This window comes from Vanessa tameamea, chromosome 9 (assembly GCF_037043105.1).
Source record: "Vanessa tameamea isolate UH-Manoa-2023 chromosome 9, ilVanTame1 primary haplotype, whole genome shotgun sequence".
NCBI lineage: Eukaryota > Metazoa > Arthropoda > Insecta > Lepidoptera > Nymphalidae > Vanessa > Vanessa tameamea.
The window spans coordinates 10,291,154-10,306,218 of record NC_087317.1 but is presented as its reverse complement, the minus strand read 5'-3'; the positions used below and the strand labels follow the sequence as shown (position 1 = coordinate 10,306,218).

General features: G+C 38.7%; 1 protein-coding gene across 7 annotated transcripts; it reads left to right on the top strand.

Annotated features, from left to right (window-relative positions):
* Positions 1-3: 3 nt before the first annotated feature.
* On the top strand, positions 4-10,571 carry LOC113396962 (protein Gawky). 7 transcript variants are annotated; one of them, XM_026635055.2, is made up of 18 exons: positions 4-158; positions 991-1,091; positions 1,270-2,288; positions 2,372-2,473; positions 2,574-2,696; positions 2,787-2,965; positions 3,284-3,856; positions 3,949-4,397; positions 4,478-4,729; positions 4,838-4,994; positions 5,711-5,833; positions 6,263-6,400; positions 6,500-6,657; positions 6,911-7,055; positions 7,163-7,495; positions 7,605-7,724; positions 7,836-7,973; positions 8,054-10,571. In XM_026635055.2, exons 3-18 carry the CDS (start codon positions 1,493-1,495, stop codon positions 8,168-8,170), a joined length of 3,903 nt encoding a protein of 1,300 aa, XP_026490840.1. In that variant the 5' UTR covers positions 4-158; positions 991-1,091; positions 1,270-1,492; the 3' UTR covers positions 8,171-10,571. The 7 variants fall into 7 exon arrangements, with proteins under 7 accessions (XP_026490840.1, XP_026490846.1, XP_026490841.1 ...); XM_026635061.2 differs by having other exon boundaries at positions 1,255-2,288; XM_026635056.2 differs by lacking the exon at positions 4-158 and adding an exon at positions 273-345.
* Positions 10,572-15,065: the final 4,494 nt, after the last annotated feature.

Here is a 15,065-nt window from a genome sequence, read left to right as displayed (position 1 = left end):
GGGTACATCTAGAATTGACAACGTTTCTTAACTCTTCGTGCGAACCCCGACGACGAAATCATTCCATCCAGCCGTCGAAGCCGTGTTCTCGGGGGTTTGGGATTGTGATTTTGTATAATTCTATATAGTAAATGTGCCAACAATTAAACAAAACGAAGGTATGTTTTGTGTAATACAATAATTTTAACAAATGTGAATTCGCCCTGATACGTATTTAGCATTTATGGCATCGCTTTCTCAGGCGTATGTTTTGTCTCGCTCCAATAAACAGAACGTCAGTATCAGACTAAATTTACTGTCTCATTCTGTCTAGTAATATAACACCGTTGTGCTCGTTCGTGTCACGTAAGAATTTTTTGTATTTTCTCTTGCAAAATTGTGATATTTGTGAATTTTTCGTATTTATTATATATTTTCTATGGACGTAAACGTTTGGCAATAATAATTTTTAGAATATTTGCTCAAATAAACTCCTATCAGGTCGTGTTAACTTTCACTCTAGGTATAGATAGGTAGTGTAGATAAATATATAACGTAGATAGATATATACGAGTCTGTAGATATTCAACATCGAGTCTCAAGGCCGAAATATACAAGTATCTACATGGTACCTGCTGCTGTGAAAAGAATAATTTGATGTAAAAATGTTAAATATGAATAATCAAATTTGATATGAGTGTTTTGTGGAAACCTGTGTTCGTAGGTACTGTTTGTTATATGGCGAGTTGGATGTTGCAAATCGCTGTACGCGAATTCGGTGTGATAGAAACATACGCTTATCGAGCCTAACCGCGACGCAATATCATGTTCATGTGTTATAATAACAAACCTTTGCGCGTCGGGTCATTTATATCAATACTTGAAAATTGTACCAGGTTCCCAAGAGTCCTTGAACTAACCTCAAAATGTATTTATTCGTGTCACTATCGATCAATGTTGGTTGTTATCAACATACATTATGTACTATAGCAATATTTTATTCTTAAACAGAAAAAGTGAAACGATCGAGCTAACTGCAAAGCTGCTCTTAAGGATCTGCCGAGCCCGCATTATCTGTGATATACAGCTCAGCCTCTCGTCCGTCCTATAAGGTAAGTTTCGACGTCATGCGTATTAGCTTCTAACTAGACAGATTTACTACAAAAATAGTCTTGAGACGTTTATTATCTCGACGCTATTTATAGTATACACTATACATATTAAATAATGTCATTAGTATAAAATGTACAATAATAGATAATATTGTTCTTATAGGTCATTTTGTTGTAGGGCTGGGCCAATTGGGGCTAGAGGCGAGTCCGCAGCAGCTTCCAGCGGTGATCTCACCCTGCCCTCTGCCACAGAGGCACAAACACTGCTACCTGCTTTATTGACTGCATCACTACGAACCATTGTTACTTAGTCTATAATTGAAACAATATGCAATCTGTGAAAATAAGTATAATACTAGGTGGATATTGTAGAAAATTATTCTATTTATAATAATTGTCTGATGTCTAATGTTTCTGTAATATTATGTGTTCCACATTTAATTAAGGATAATTGTTACTCCAATATTGATACTGTTACCGAACCAATGCAATGTAATTATTCCACCTCAATGTTGGTGGTGTACACAAATAAATTTGGTGCTTATAAGCGAGTCGAAGAGAAGGATGAAAGTCAGCAAATTAGAATAAAAATGGTAGATAATAATATTTATAATGTAGAGTTTGTTGATAGTATCCAACAAAACCAAATGATTGGCGATACGCCTAACTACTGCATTCCTTTAAAGATTAACGCCATAACAGTCCAGGGTATCTCATACAGTGACCCGTATTTCAGTAGCTTTAACTTAAACTATAAGATGGCGTTGGGAGCGCCAGAGTATATGAACAAGTCTGATTACGCTTTTAAATCCTCAGTTTGTATTATACGAGATGAGCCTTGCATGGATAAGACGCAACTACTAAACGAAAAGTCTATTCATAAAATGATATGCAAAACGAAAACTCGAATGATTACTTATAACGACAAGTCTGTAGAAACCAACCATGACAATAAAGTATTGGAAGTTGGTAATGAAACATCAACTAGGCCAGTATTGAAGACATTCGCTAATGGCGATTTAACTTTCGACGCTATGTTGGAACTAATAGAAAAGGAAGGAGAGATTATTAAAGAAATGGCTAAGACTAATGAATTAGATTCTTGGGGTGTTCCACGACGACTTCGGCTGCAGGGTGGAGGAGAAAGTTCTCTCAATGCTGCAAGTGGGTGGGGCAGTCCACCTGCATCTAATAGTGGTAATATTATATATCTCCAAATATTAATCAGTAAATTATTTCCTAAATTGGTTTGATTTAACTTGTGTATATTTTTCTATCAGCTGGAAATTGGGGTGGTAATTCCAGTGGCCAAACCAACAATGGAACCAACAATACTCAGCAGTGGAATAACACTCAACGACCACCCACTGCGCAAACTGACAGTGAGTTAACTTATTACCATAATTTTCTAATGATAATTGCATGTTTGTTAATAATGATTCCTATCAATAATTGATGCTAATCACAATTTTTTTGTCATAGTGAACAGTAACAAGGGAAATGGCAATCAATTGCCACCAACTAGTGGAGCATCACAAAGTTGGCAAACATCACCACCAAATATGCCAAATGCACAAAATAATAATGGTGCACCCCAAAGTAATGGTAAGTACTAATGATAGAAGATAGATTAAATTCTCGCTATAGATAAATATTAATTATAGTATATTGCAATAATATATTTATATTTGTTAGGCACAAATAATACTGCGAATGGTAATAATGGAGTTAGCAACCCGTCTAATCCTAATGCAAATTCCAATGGTGTGTCAACGGCTATAGGAAATAATGGCAACCCAAATAATACTTCAGCCAAGATAGAGCAGTTAAACTCTATGAGAGAGGCTTTATTCAGTCAGGACGGCTGGGGAGGTGTAAGTATTTAAAAAAATGTTATTAATTATATAATTATAAAATAAAATTATATTAAGATAGAACTTCAGTTATTTTAAGAATATACCTGTACCTATATTTGAATAGATTGCAAAATACTATTTTATTTGCTAATCTGTTCAAAAATGAATATTATTCATAATACATTTTTGTATTTTAAATAAATAAAAGTCTTATGTGTGACTGTGTTCTTTGTTTATTTTCGTAATTAACTACTTAAAATTTATGGGCAGACTAAAATATGAGGCAAGTTGGCAAGATTTCCACAAAATAAATTTAAGTGTTATATTTATTTTTAGCAACATGTGAACCAAGATACTAATTGGGATGTACCTGGATCTCCTGAACCAGGAGCAAAGGTAGAGCCAGCTGCTGCTGGGGCACAGCCAGCTTGGAAGCCCAATGTAAACAATGGTGCTTTCCTTGGAACTGATCTCTGGGAAGCAAATTTGAGAAATGGTGGTCAACCTCCACCTCAGCCTGCAACAAAGACTCCATGGGGTCATACTCCTACAACAAACATAGGCGGTACTTGGGGTGAAGATGACGATGCCGCCGATTCGGCAAACGTTTGGACTGGTGCACCACCTCCACAACAATGGCCTGCGGGTCCCCCACAACATTCCCAGCAATGGGCAGTACCAAAGAAGGATGATTGGAATGCTTGGGGTGAGCCTCACAGGTCTTCTGACCCGAGACTCGATCCTCATCGCACTCCTGATCCTAGACAGCAACCTGCCGATCCGCGTCACGATCTCCGTGGAGGAATATCCGGTCGATTAAATGGTGACATGTGGAATCAGCACCATCAACACCCCGGTGGCCCCAATAAAATGATGCCGTCCGGTGGCGTTAATCAATGGGGTGCACAGGTATTAAAGTGATCATAATAACATTTCGTTGCTGTCAATTACTACGTGTATGTACCAAAAATTTTATTATTTTTTTTGTTTTATTTGCAAAGGGTCCAAAAGAGACGATTAAATCGTCAGGATGGGAGGAGCCATCTCCGCCGGCAGCGCGACGTGCAGGAACCGGGTTCGATGACGGTACGTCCCTATGGGCCCAGCGTGGTATGGGCGGTATGTCTCGCGGCGCACCGCAAGGGCCCCCCGCACCTCAACGCATTGCACCTGCACCCTCCAAGCCGGATGCCGTCTGGGGCGCGCATTCGCAACGTAACGGCTCATGGGAGGACTCGCACGCGGCCGCAGCCTGGGGTGAGCGTGATGTGTCCGGGTGGCCCGACGTCACTGGACCTGCACTCTGGCCAGTGCCGAAACCGAAGCCATCCGGTCCGGCCGCCGCCTGGCCTGATGATATCGGAGAGTGGGGCGGCCCTAAACCGCCACAAAGCGGTGCGCTCGGAAAGCAACTGCCTAAGGAGATGGTTTGGAACAGCAAGCAGTTTAGGTATGTAGTATTTTAGTGACCAGATTAACCTATATATTATGTTATATAAAATATTTCTTCATCGAAAAATATTTTATTAGATATCTCGTGGAGATGGGTTACAAAAAGGAAGAGGCTGAAGCAGCTTTACGTAGTCGTGACATGAACACTGAGGAGGCTCTTGAGATGCTGACTGCGACACGAGGTGATGGATGGCGGCGTGATGAGCACTTTCACCATGGACCCTTCCAGCCCCAACCTACGGTACCAGTGTCGCCTGCTGTCGTGCAGAAACTTCTTAACCAGCCACCACCACCATCTGTGCAGCATCATCCTTCTTATAACCCCAACAGGTATTATTCACTTATGTCTAACCACTTCTGGTAACAAATATAATATATTTTAATTTAAAAAAATGTTATTTTCACAATACACTTGATGACCTTTTGTAACTTGAACAGTGGAACCGGCAGTAGCGGACAACCAAGCACGGCCCAGCTACGTATGTTGGTACAGCAAATTCAAATGGCAGTCTCAGCGGGATATCTGAACCATCAGATCTTGAATCAGCCACTTGCACCACAAACGCTAGTGCTACTCAACCAGCTGTTGCAACAAGTAAGAAATTATTGAAAAAATTTTTATAATATGATAGTATTGAATATTATTTTCCATGTAATTTAAATACAACCTTTATATACACATATTATATGAACATATTTTATCTCAAAATTTGAGCAATCAAAGTAATTCTTCAGTAAAAAACTGTTATTTGTCTCATTCAATTCACATTTGAAAGGAAACCACCTGTACTGTTGAGACCTTGTGGTTTTATAGTTAAAATTAATTCTATATAGTTCAATGGCTCACTAACAATAAATAGATTCGTGTTTGTGATTTGGTGTTCGCCGCGATCCATTCTAGGGTCGTTATGCCAATTATCTATTGTATGCAAAGCAGTCTATAGGCTGTTATGCCGTGAAAGGAAAAATACCTGATGTCTGTTTTACATTTTCAACTTTAGTTGATTTATATCGAAAACAAGCTTAATGGCGCTGATATAACAGCAAAAAAAGAGTAACTAAGTTTCTTGCTGGTTCTTCTCCGTAGAATCTGCATGCCGAAACGGTGGTAGCTTCCCTAATACTCCTATATTTTGTTAAATGACGATTGAAAAGTGCTTGTAAAAGACTACTTGAATAAAGTATATTTTGATATGATTTGAATTGATTATTTATAACAGATAACATGATGTCTTTGTATCTTATAAATGATTGTCGATATAAAGGATCATGAAACAATAATTAATTTATAAAACATTGTTATTGTTCTAGATTAAAGTGCTGCAACAATTCGTACAACAGCACACCCTTGCTATATCAAAGGCGAATTCATCCCTTGCATTGCAGTATTCGATGCAAATTACAAAGGCTAAGCAACAAATTGCAGGCCTTCAGGTAACTTATTATATCACAATTTACATATTATATTTTTATTTATATTCATAATAATAAACAAAAAATATAATGACAAGTTTATTGGTATCCATATATTCTCATCATCACAATAACCAAAATATCAGACACTGCAGGATCTTTGGGATATCAAGCAAATATGGACAAATTCACATTTGGCGGAAATCCCAAAGATCAGCATTAAGAGCTTTGCAAACATCTTTAAATTGAAGACAGCCAATTTGTAAACAATACATTCACTCAACTTATAAATTCAGACATGATCATTCTTGGTCGAAGTCCAACCTAATTTAATTTTTATGTTATAATTGTTGTTGGATATAAATTTACCATATTATTATTGTGTATTATATAAATTTATGATTGCATTGCATTGCTCCATAATCAAGTTTTTTTAAATTCTTTGTACAGAACCAGATAACGACACAGCAAGCTCTCTATATGAAACAGCAAGCCGGAGGTTCCGACTTGTTCAAACAGAGCCATGACCCCCTGTCTCATTTGCAGAACAACTTTAGTGACATGAGTATCACAAAGGACACTCAATCTGTAAGTCATATTCAAAATCAAAGATTTATGAATATGAAATACTCATAATTTACTAATTAAATTTAAAAATTACAACCTAATTATGTTTTTACTTCATAGGCTTATGGTGCAAGTGGTAACCAGCAATCTCGCCTGACTCAATGGAAGTTGCCATCACTGGATAAAGATGGCGAAGGCACTGATTTCAGTCGTGCTCCTGGAACAGCTAAGTCCGCAACCAGCCCACAGCTTAACCAGATTGGATTACAGCAGGATACGTAAGTTTTTAAATATGAAAACATTAGTTTTGATGTGCATTTTATTTAAATGAATTGAATATAATTTTGGATACGTGTAGAGATTAGAGCATAGGTACTATTTACCTCACTTCCTACTACAATCGCAAAATGCCCTCTAAGGAAAAGTCACCACAAAATTATCTTTAGTTTCTAAATCAATATGTGTTTGATACTCGCGACAAATAGCAAGTACTGTAAGCTAATGCATAAATGTCCTATCGACCATACGCAGCACGTGGGGCGTGGGGCGCGGCGGCGAGGGCTGGGGCGACGGCGGCGCCGACGTGGCGGACGGCAAGGACGCGTGGCCCTCGCACCCCGTGCACCCGCCCGTGTACGACCTGGTGCCCGAGTTCGAGCCCGGCAAGCCGTGGAAGGTAGGAACTTCAAATATTCATTATTTTAGATGTATTGATTTATTTTGTTATTTTCTATTTATTTTATTTATGTATTTTTTTTATTAATTATCACCTTCCGTGTATAGGGTAATCAAATGAAGAACGTCGAAGATGATCCCGCTATGACGCCGGGATCGGTCGTTCGTTCACCTCTTTCGCTCACCGCTATAAAAGACAGTGATATGCTCGGAGGGAAGACTTCGCCTCCTGGGGGCGAACGGTCCCTCTCCTCATCGACTTGGAGCTACGCTCCACCTGCGACCAGCGCCGGAGGCTTGAAGCCTGCGGATGCTTGGGGAGCTAAGCCTCGTCCCGCACCTCCCGGCCTCAATAAATGGCCTCAGCATCATGTCAACGCGCGCGCTGTGCCTTCGTGGCAAGCGTCTACCTGGCTACTATTGAAGAACCTCACTGCACAGGTAAACTACAATGTTTTGTATGATTACAGTGAGAAATAAAATACAGAAATAAACGAATATAATATTTTAGTTTGTATAGAAATATATTAATAAAAATAACTTCTACCAGATCGATGGATCGACTCTGAAGACGCTCTGCGTGCAGCACGGGCCCCTGCAGAACTTCCACCTCTACCTCAACCAGGGACTGGCCCTCGCGCGCTACTCCACTCGGGAGGAGGCCGCTAAGGTAACTAGGACAAATTAAAAAGGATACGATGTTTGTTATCGAGGGATAAAAATATTGTGACATATTTTGGAGTAGGGAATATTATGTACTCATTGGAATGGTGATCAACAGGCTCAGATGGCTCTGAACAACTGCGTGTTAAGCAACACTACGATCTTCGCGGAGTCGCCGGCGGAGTCCGAAGTGCAGATGATCCTGCAGCACCTGGGCTCGGGCGGCGGCGGCGCCTGGCGCGGCGGCGGCGCGAAGGTACGGTAGCGTGTGTATGTAGGCGGACGCGTCCGCCTGTGCGTGTTGTGTGCCAGCGAGTGACGGCCGTGTGTGCGCAGGACGGCTGGGGCGGCGGCTTCCCCGGGCTGTGGCCGGAGCAGCACGAGCAGCGCGCCACGCCGTCGTCGCTGAACTCGTTCCTGCCGCCGGACCTGCTCGGCGGGGAGTCCATCTAAGCGCCGACGCAGGAGTCTAGTTGTAATTACGCTTCGCCGCCTCCGGGCGGACACTTCATTCGCCTAGTCACGTCGAGCCGCAGCCGACTGTCCACAATACTATATTCTACTGTTTCGTAAGTGTTCACGTAGATTACTTAGTGTACATAAGAATTAACATATGCGCTGGGGCGGGCGCGCGGGTGAGACGCGCGCGCTCGTCGCGTCCGCGTCGACGGAATTACCAAATAATATAAGCTATCGGAGTAGAGTAGTTGCGTCGCGGGCTACCTCAGTCACTCGTCCCGTGACCTTATTTTAGTATGTATTTATTTTGTTGCGCTCGAGGGCTGTTGCTGTTTCGCCCGTCGAGCTGTTGCGTTCCGAGTTTCTTTCGTGTTTATTTTTATTTGTGTTTATCTCGCATATGCTGTACGTATTTTATGATTATTTATTCCGTTTTTAAATTCTCACTCGCGATGAGCCTTCGTTTTTCCAGTAGTGATATTTAATTCAGCAATAAATGTTTATGTGCATTTCGCCCGATTGTCGAAAGTTTTATTATTAGTTGGTAATTTTAATGAGAGTAACAAAAATTGTAATCGATGAGATTCGAAGTGCATTCTTGTAGAGATAAATTCCTTTAAGCCGTATAGTCTGAGCGGGAAGGCGCATCTTGCCAGTCGTGGGGCTCCGCAGCCTCCGCCGATGCTAAAAATTTCCCAAAATTTTTTCCAGTATTTGTGATTCAAGTGCCACTTTATGTTTAATATATGAAACGATTATCTAGATTATACGATTAATGTAAGGGTAACCTAATATATTAAATTGAAAATTGTTTTATCATTTTATATTACATACATTTGTGAGAAGTGTTATAAAGTACTATAATTGACCGTAATTTAAATATTACACTTTTGTGTATAGGTAAGAATAAAGTTCTAACTTAAATTTAGCCATATCAATATCTATTTAATAAAAGATTTGTGGTATTTTCTATAGGCTCAATTTGAACGTTATTCAAAGTGACATATGCTTTAGATATTCTGTTAATAATATACTTGTAGTCGTAGGTCTCTCGGTATTACATCATAGTAGCTGTAAGTTTACACTTAAGTCCTATCGTAGGTTACGATAAGCATACAATTGATATTTTATGGCAACGATCGCACTTGTAAATGTTCGTTATGATAAAAGTTTATTTACATTTTTATTTACTATTTAATTTATTGATGGTGTGCCACAGAGATACTCTGCCAAAATATATCATTACCAATATGTAACGGGGTTAGCTACGTCGACAGGCGAGGCGAAGCGAGGCGAGGTGAGGCGAGGCGAGGCGAGGCGAGACCCACCACGCTTGATCCGAACGATCGGTCACAGAAAGCGATTGACTAAAATAATGTACATTATATGTATTTTGAGCATCTTCCAGTGATCTTTGAATTAAACGTACGATCGTAGTGCTAAGTTAGGTGTTAAGTAATCGCTGTACCTTATCGAGTCTCGCGCTCGAGGACTCTTCACAAATTAAATAAGTTAAGTGATTGCGATGTGGAAAGTATTTGTGCGTTTGGACTCTTCGACCGCTTCGAACCCTTAGATTATAGTGTTAAATGTTTCGATGTATGATGTGTTCAATTAGAAACAATATTAGCATTTCTCATTACTGTGTATCACCTATATAGGGACCTATTCTAACGGTATTAATGTCACCGTTGTCAGTTGCATATTCTCATCGCCTTTCGTCAGTCGCTTGTAACGATACGATCATCTAGTTCAATCGTGACCAGTTACATATTATAACATATTTTTACTACAGCATTTTGGATGTTAATACTATTATTGAAGGCACTGTATATGCAACGAAGGAAACCCAACGGTTTTGCCTACTCGAAGGCCTTATCGCAGACCTTGTCGACACGACGTATATTGTTAGGTGCCAAAGAATGAGTATCAAAGATGATGATGTTTGGAACGAAATTGATTGCATCTCTGCTTAGACATATCTTCCAAATTAATTTTGAAATTAGTTTTCGGTACGGGTTTTTGATCTGATGTTCCTATTCCATTCGTGTTACGTGTACGCAACAAAGCGCAAGCCGCTTAACAGTCAACATGTCAATTCTATTGTTGTCGAGCTCAATTTTATGTGAGGGTGTTTCTTTTTAATCGATTCGATAGGGTTAAATAAAAATATATAATTTTAGTTAACTGGTGTCGTTTCTGTCCACGTCTACACCGATCGATGATGCCTCAATCGCAGTAAGTAGTCTGGTCGGAACGTGAATTTATTACAGCAATAAAGTTCGACATTTAATTTTTATAAAAATTTTCAATTAAAGAAAAAAAATTAGACAAGCCGAGTAACCGAAAGTATAATGATCCAGTGCCCTGTAGAATACGTTGTCCATAGATTAAAGACGTAAAAGTCATGCCTTGAAGTTTTTTAGTCAGTTAAATGTAAACAGTACTTAAGTAATGAGTATGTTATTATAATAAAGATACATAATATAGGCGTTGTGGTGTAGCGGTGTTAGGTGTCGGTAGGGCGGAGTGGGACCGGCCAGGTTGTGAGCGGCGCTCGCGTCGCGCAAACTGAATCTCCTCTCGGTTCAAGGACTGCATATTTCCTGCACACGATTGCGCCACGTGCAATTTAGTCTGTGTTATTATTATGTTGTTGTATATTTATATACCTTACACCTTATACTGTAATATGTATATATTGTGAAATTATATTCTTAAAAGATTTTAATACGCTTCACGCTTTCACTTCTAACATTTTCGTGACTTGTTTCTGTTATCTAGAATAAATTTACGTACCTAAAAGTAATTATAATAATTATCATAGATTTTAATGTAAGAAAATAATAAAAAATAAAAAAAAGAAAAATAAAAAACGAAAAAAAAGAAAAGCAATTAATAAAAAACCAATGATTGTGCCTCAATGAACTGTGGTACGTTACCGTAACCGATGGCAGGTTTAATAGTTTCCTTGTAATGAATTGTGCGCTAGGCACCGGTCGGGACTAGCCGTAGACAATATAAGGCTGCGGCGGCGAGGCCCGCGCCCGCGAGGCCCGCGCCCGCGAGGCCCGCGCCCGCGAGGCCCGCGCCCGCGAGGCCCGCGCCCGCGCTCGCCTCGTGTAATCATTAATGAGCTTAGCTATGTTTTACTTTTATTATAAGTGTTATGACATCAATCAACATTTTATATATTATACTTACGTGTAAATATTTTTATCTATTTATTTGGTTTTTCATGAAGTTTACCCGAATTAATATGTAACTGAACTGTTTATTTACTTGGAGTATGATCCGTCGAAGGCATCGTGCGGGTTACGCGCGGGCCGTACATAACACTTGTATGCCAAAGTCGATGTCTTATTGCCATTAACGACCACATTATAATAATATATTCTTAGATAATCTGCGTGGATCTGTGACATCACAACAAAACTATTGATCGTACAAATGGGAGCCATTTATTTTAACAGCCGCCGCCGAGGTCGGTGTTCTGTCCAAGCTGCTCTGGTGTTATTTTAGCTCAAGTATTCAAATAGTAGTTTGCTCATAATATTGTTGTTATTATTATAATTTTTTTTTTTATTTTTTAAACTTTATTATAACTCCTCCTTGGCGCACGAGTGAAATTTTTAAAATTATGTTCGCCTTCATTGATTAGCTTTTAATTGTCTTACGGATGGATCAGTGTAACGAGTATTGCATCGTGTTCGCGTATATGTGTACCGCCTAGAACGCATCTCAGTTAGTAATATTTTATAATGATACATCGATACCGCTCGACGTCTCCCATTGTAATAGTTCAAATTCCACTGAGACTTAGTCTAATTTAAATGAAAATTGGTAATTTGTCCGGGGACGCCGGCGCGGTATCGGGGTCTGCTTTAATAACGCATTTTTATGCGATCTCAATCGAAATAGCTTGAATATTATTTATTTGAACAGTTGACTCGTATAGGGACCAAATATATACGAAACGGTATGGTTTATTTATCCTGTAAACGTCCATTGCGCTCGACAGCGATGCATACTAAAAAGACATTTCATGTTTCCATTAACGAGAGCTCGTATAGGCGACGGGTATCGCGTCATAGCGGCATCGGTAGTGTACAGTATACAGAAGGGCCTTTTAATTTGATAAGGTTTAAAAAGTTGCTTGTTATCTTTTTTTATATATATTTTTGTACGTTGACGTCCTATTACAATAGAAGCATATTAGGTGATATCTACAAAGAAACTAGTCTTCCTTAATTACGAGGGTCGTGGCGGATCGGCGTCGGCACAAGAGGCAATCATTCCTCTAGTCTTGTTTCGTGGTGCGATTAAGAGAATACCAAATATAATCTAACGAAGGCTTTGAAGTAGCGTAGCGGTAGGCGGTAGCGGTAGGCGGTAGCGGTAGGCGGTAGGCGGTAGATCGGCCCGAGCAGCTTGGAACCTGTCTTAATGATACAAGGGAATGGTTGGGTAGTATTATTATATTGCATTTATTTCTCTTTTGTCATAGTCACTCAAGAATATATTTAATTAATTGAGCTAATGCCTAAAAATTGGAATATCAGAGTTTATTTAGGATGTTTAATATTTTACATTTTAGTGTTTAAATATCTAAAATTTACCTTAATTATAGTGAATGGATTTTTGTATTATTGGTATATATAGCTGTAAGACAAAGGGTGTTCTTGATTAACACAACAACTGATTAATACAAAATAATGTACTGAGTGACTTTACGTGTAAACAGAGGGCCATTGATTAAAATGTTGAAGTAAGCTAAATTCTCTATTTGGTAATTTAAATAAATGTGATTGCTGAGAATATTTTTAACTGCTATATGTAATGTTATTATAGGTCATTAAGTGGACACAAAACGATAGTCACCGAGCGCTACTCGTCAGGTCATTGGGCCGACTTCTCGCCCGGTGTCCTTCCATGGCACGTCACTTTCCAATGTCGCTTGGCTCGTATTCGATTGTTTTACTGACGAGTACATAGCGTTTGTGTATATATGTATGTGTATCAAGGCCAACCCCCCCCCCACCAACAGTTAATTGATGCAGTAGACTCCAGTTACTGCTCGCTAACTTCACAAGACACTGCTTCTCTAGTCTCCTCGCATTCGAACATCGCTTTAAACGAGCTTTTGTTATCGAGCATAATTAATAATCATATCCTTATATCGAAAGTAGTTATTATTCGTATTATTCTTTCATTAGATCTCTGTCGTACCTGTGTCAAATTGTTTATATTCAATGTTCGTGTACTATAAGAGAACTCGACTCGTCTCGACGCACCGTGCTTGATATACGTAATAACGTAGTTTCAACGACCAAATTTCTATGTTCCAATTAACTGTACAACCTCTCTTGTATGTCAATACGCATTCGCGTCAAAACAATACTCTGCGGTCTTACATTAGTCACTTTTGTACCTTGATTGTACTCGTACTTGAATAAATAACCTATATAAGTGAGGAACGACTAATCCAATTCTGAAAATATACTTAATTTTTAAATTTTGACAGACTGATAGCTGTGATTAAGAAAAAAAATATTTTTAATATTATCCAGTGAGTCGGATGAAAATATTTATTTTATTAGAGGTTTCCTACTGCCATCGACACGTTTTGTATGTGACGAGACATACTGCTTTGCATATATTTTTACTTGTATCGTATCGTGTACGAGCACGAATACGAATACGAATACGTTTAGTGGTACGGGAGCGAGGCCACCGAACAGCTTACTACAGAACGAGAACAAATAATATTAAGTCAACGATTGTGTGAACTCGAGCTCTCCCTCGTAGCGATATGTGACCCGGTGTTACGTGACATCGTCATCTGTACGCACAGACTGAAAAACAATTTTTTGTAAGTATCATTTACCACCGATGTCATTTCGTATTTATTTACGTTAAACATTTGATCTTAAACGTTGCATATCGACAAACATTTCTATAATTCGAATCGTTTTATTTCTATTCATATCCGTTATCCCGTAACTGTGTTAGGTTTTATGTAATTATAATAAAATTTTAAGTTATATCATAATAATGAAAGAACTTAATTGCCTTTAGTGATGTAGTGTTCGATAACTCTCTAAAGTAATAATGGATTGGCGTTGTTTTTTATAATGAAATATATTTTTCGGTACCACCTTTGAGTTAAAGTACAACGTAGATGTAAAAACGTGTCTCAGTAACGTAATTCATTATAACGATATCACGTTATGATAATCGATAAGTTTATATTGTAGATTTAAGCTGTCTCGTCTCATTACACCAATGTTTAAAAAAATATTTCCTCAATATTTGTATTTGAATCGTATTTTTAATAGGCAGATACTAAATTTTTCATAATGATATCAATAGACTAATTATAAAAGATTTTTTCTGTGTAAATCTCTGTGATGAGAAAATTTAATTCTAAAGACGTAGTATTAACTGGTAATGAAACAGGTAATTTAAAAAAATAATAATATTTTATATTTATATATCGCGCGTTCCGATGACACGCCTCGCGACCCGAGCTTGTCATCGGCGAGTTTTTTGGCGCGATAAAAATCTTAATTTTTCACTATAAGTGTTACCTGTTTCAAATGTGACAAAAAAAGTTGAACTTTTCAGTCTTTTTCGCGCAAAGGGTTGTGTATTAATTTTTTACGTAGTACAAATGTGTTCGCAATTAGATTGCTTCTGTAGTGTTCCTTAAGTTCTTTTTTACCTGTTTCGGCATTTATTTGAAACTCGTATAATTTCAATCTCAAAAAAATCTATGTTATTAGTCGTCAGCTGCGTATCGTGGTGTTTTTATGTAATCTTTTCCACAACTGGTTCATATCGAATCAGAATCGGGCCCAGAACCGGCCGGTTTGCAGAGCTTCGCTTG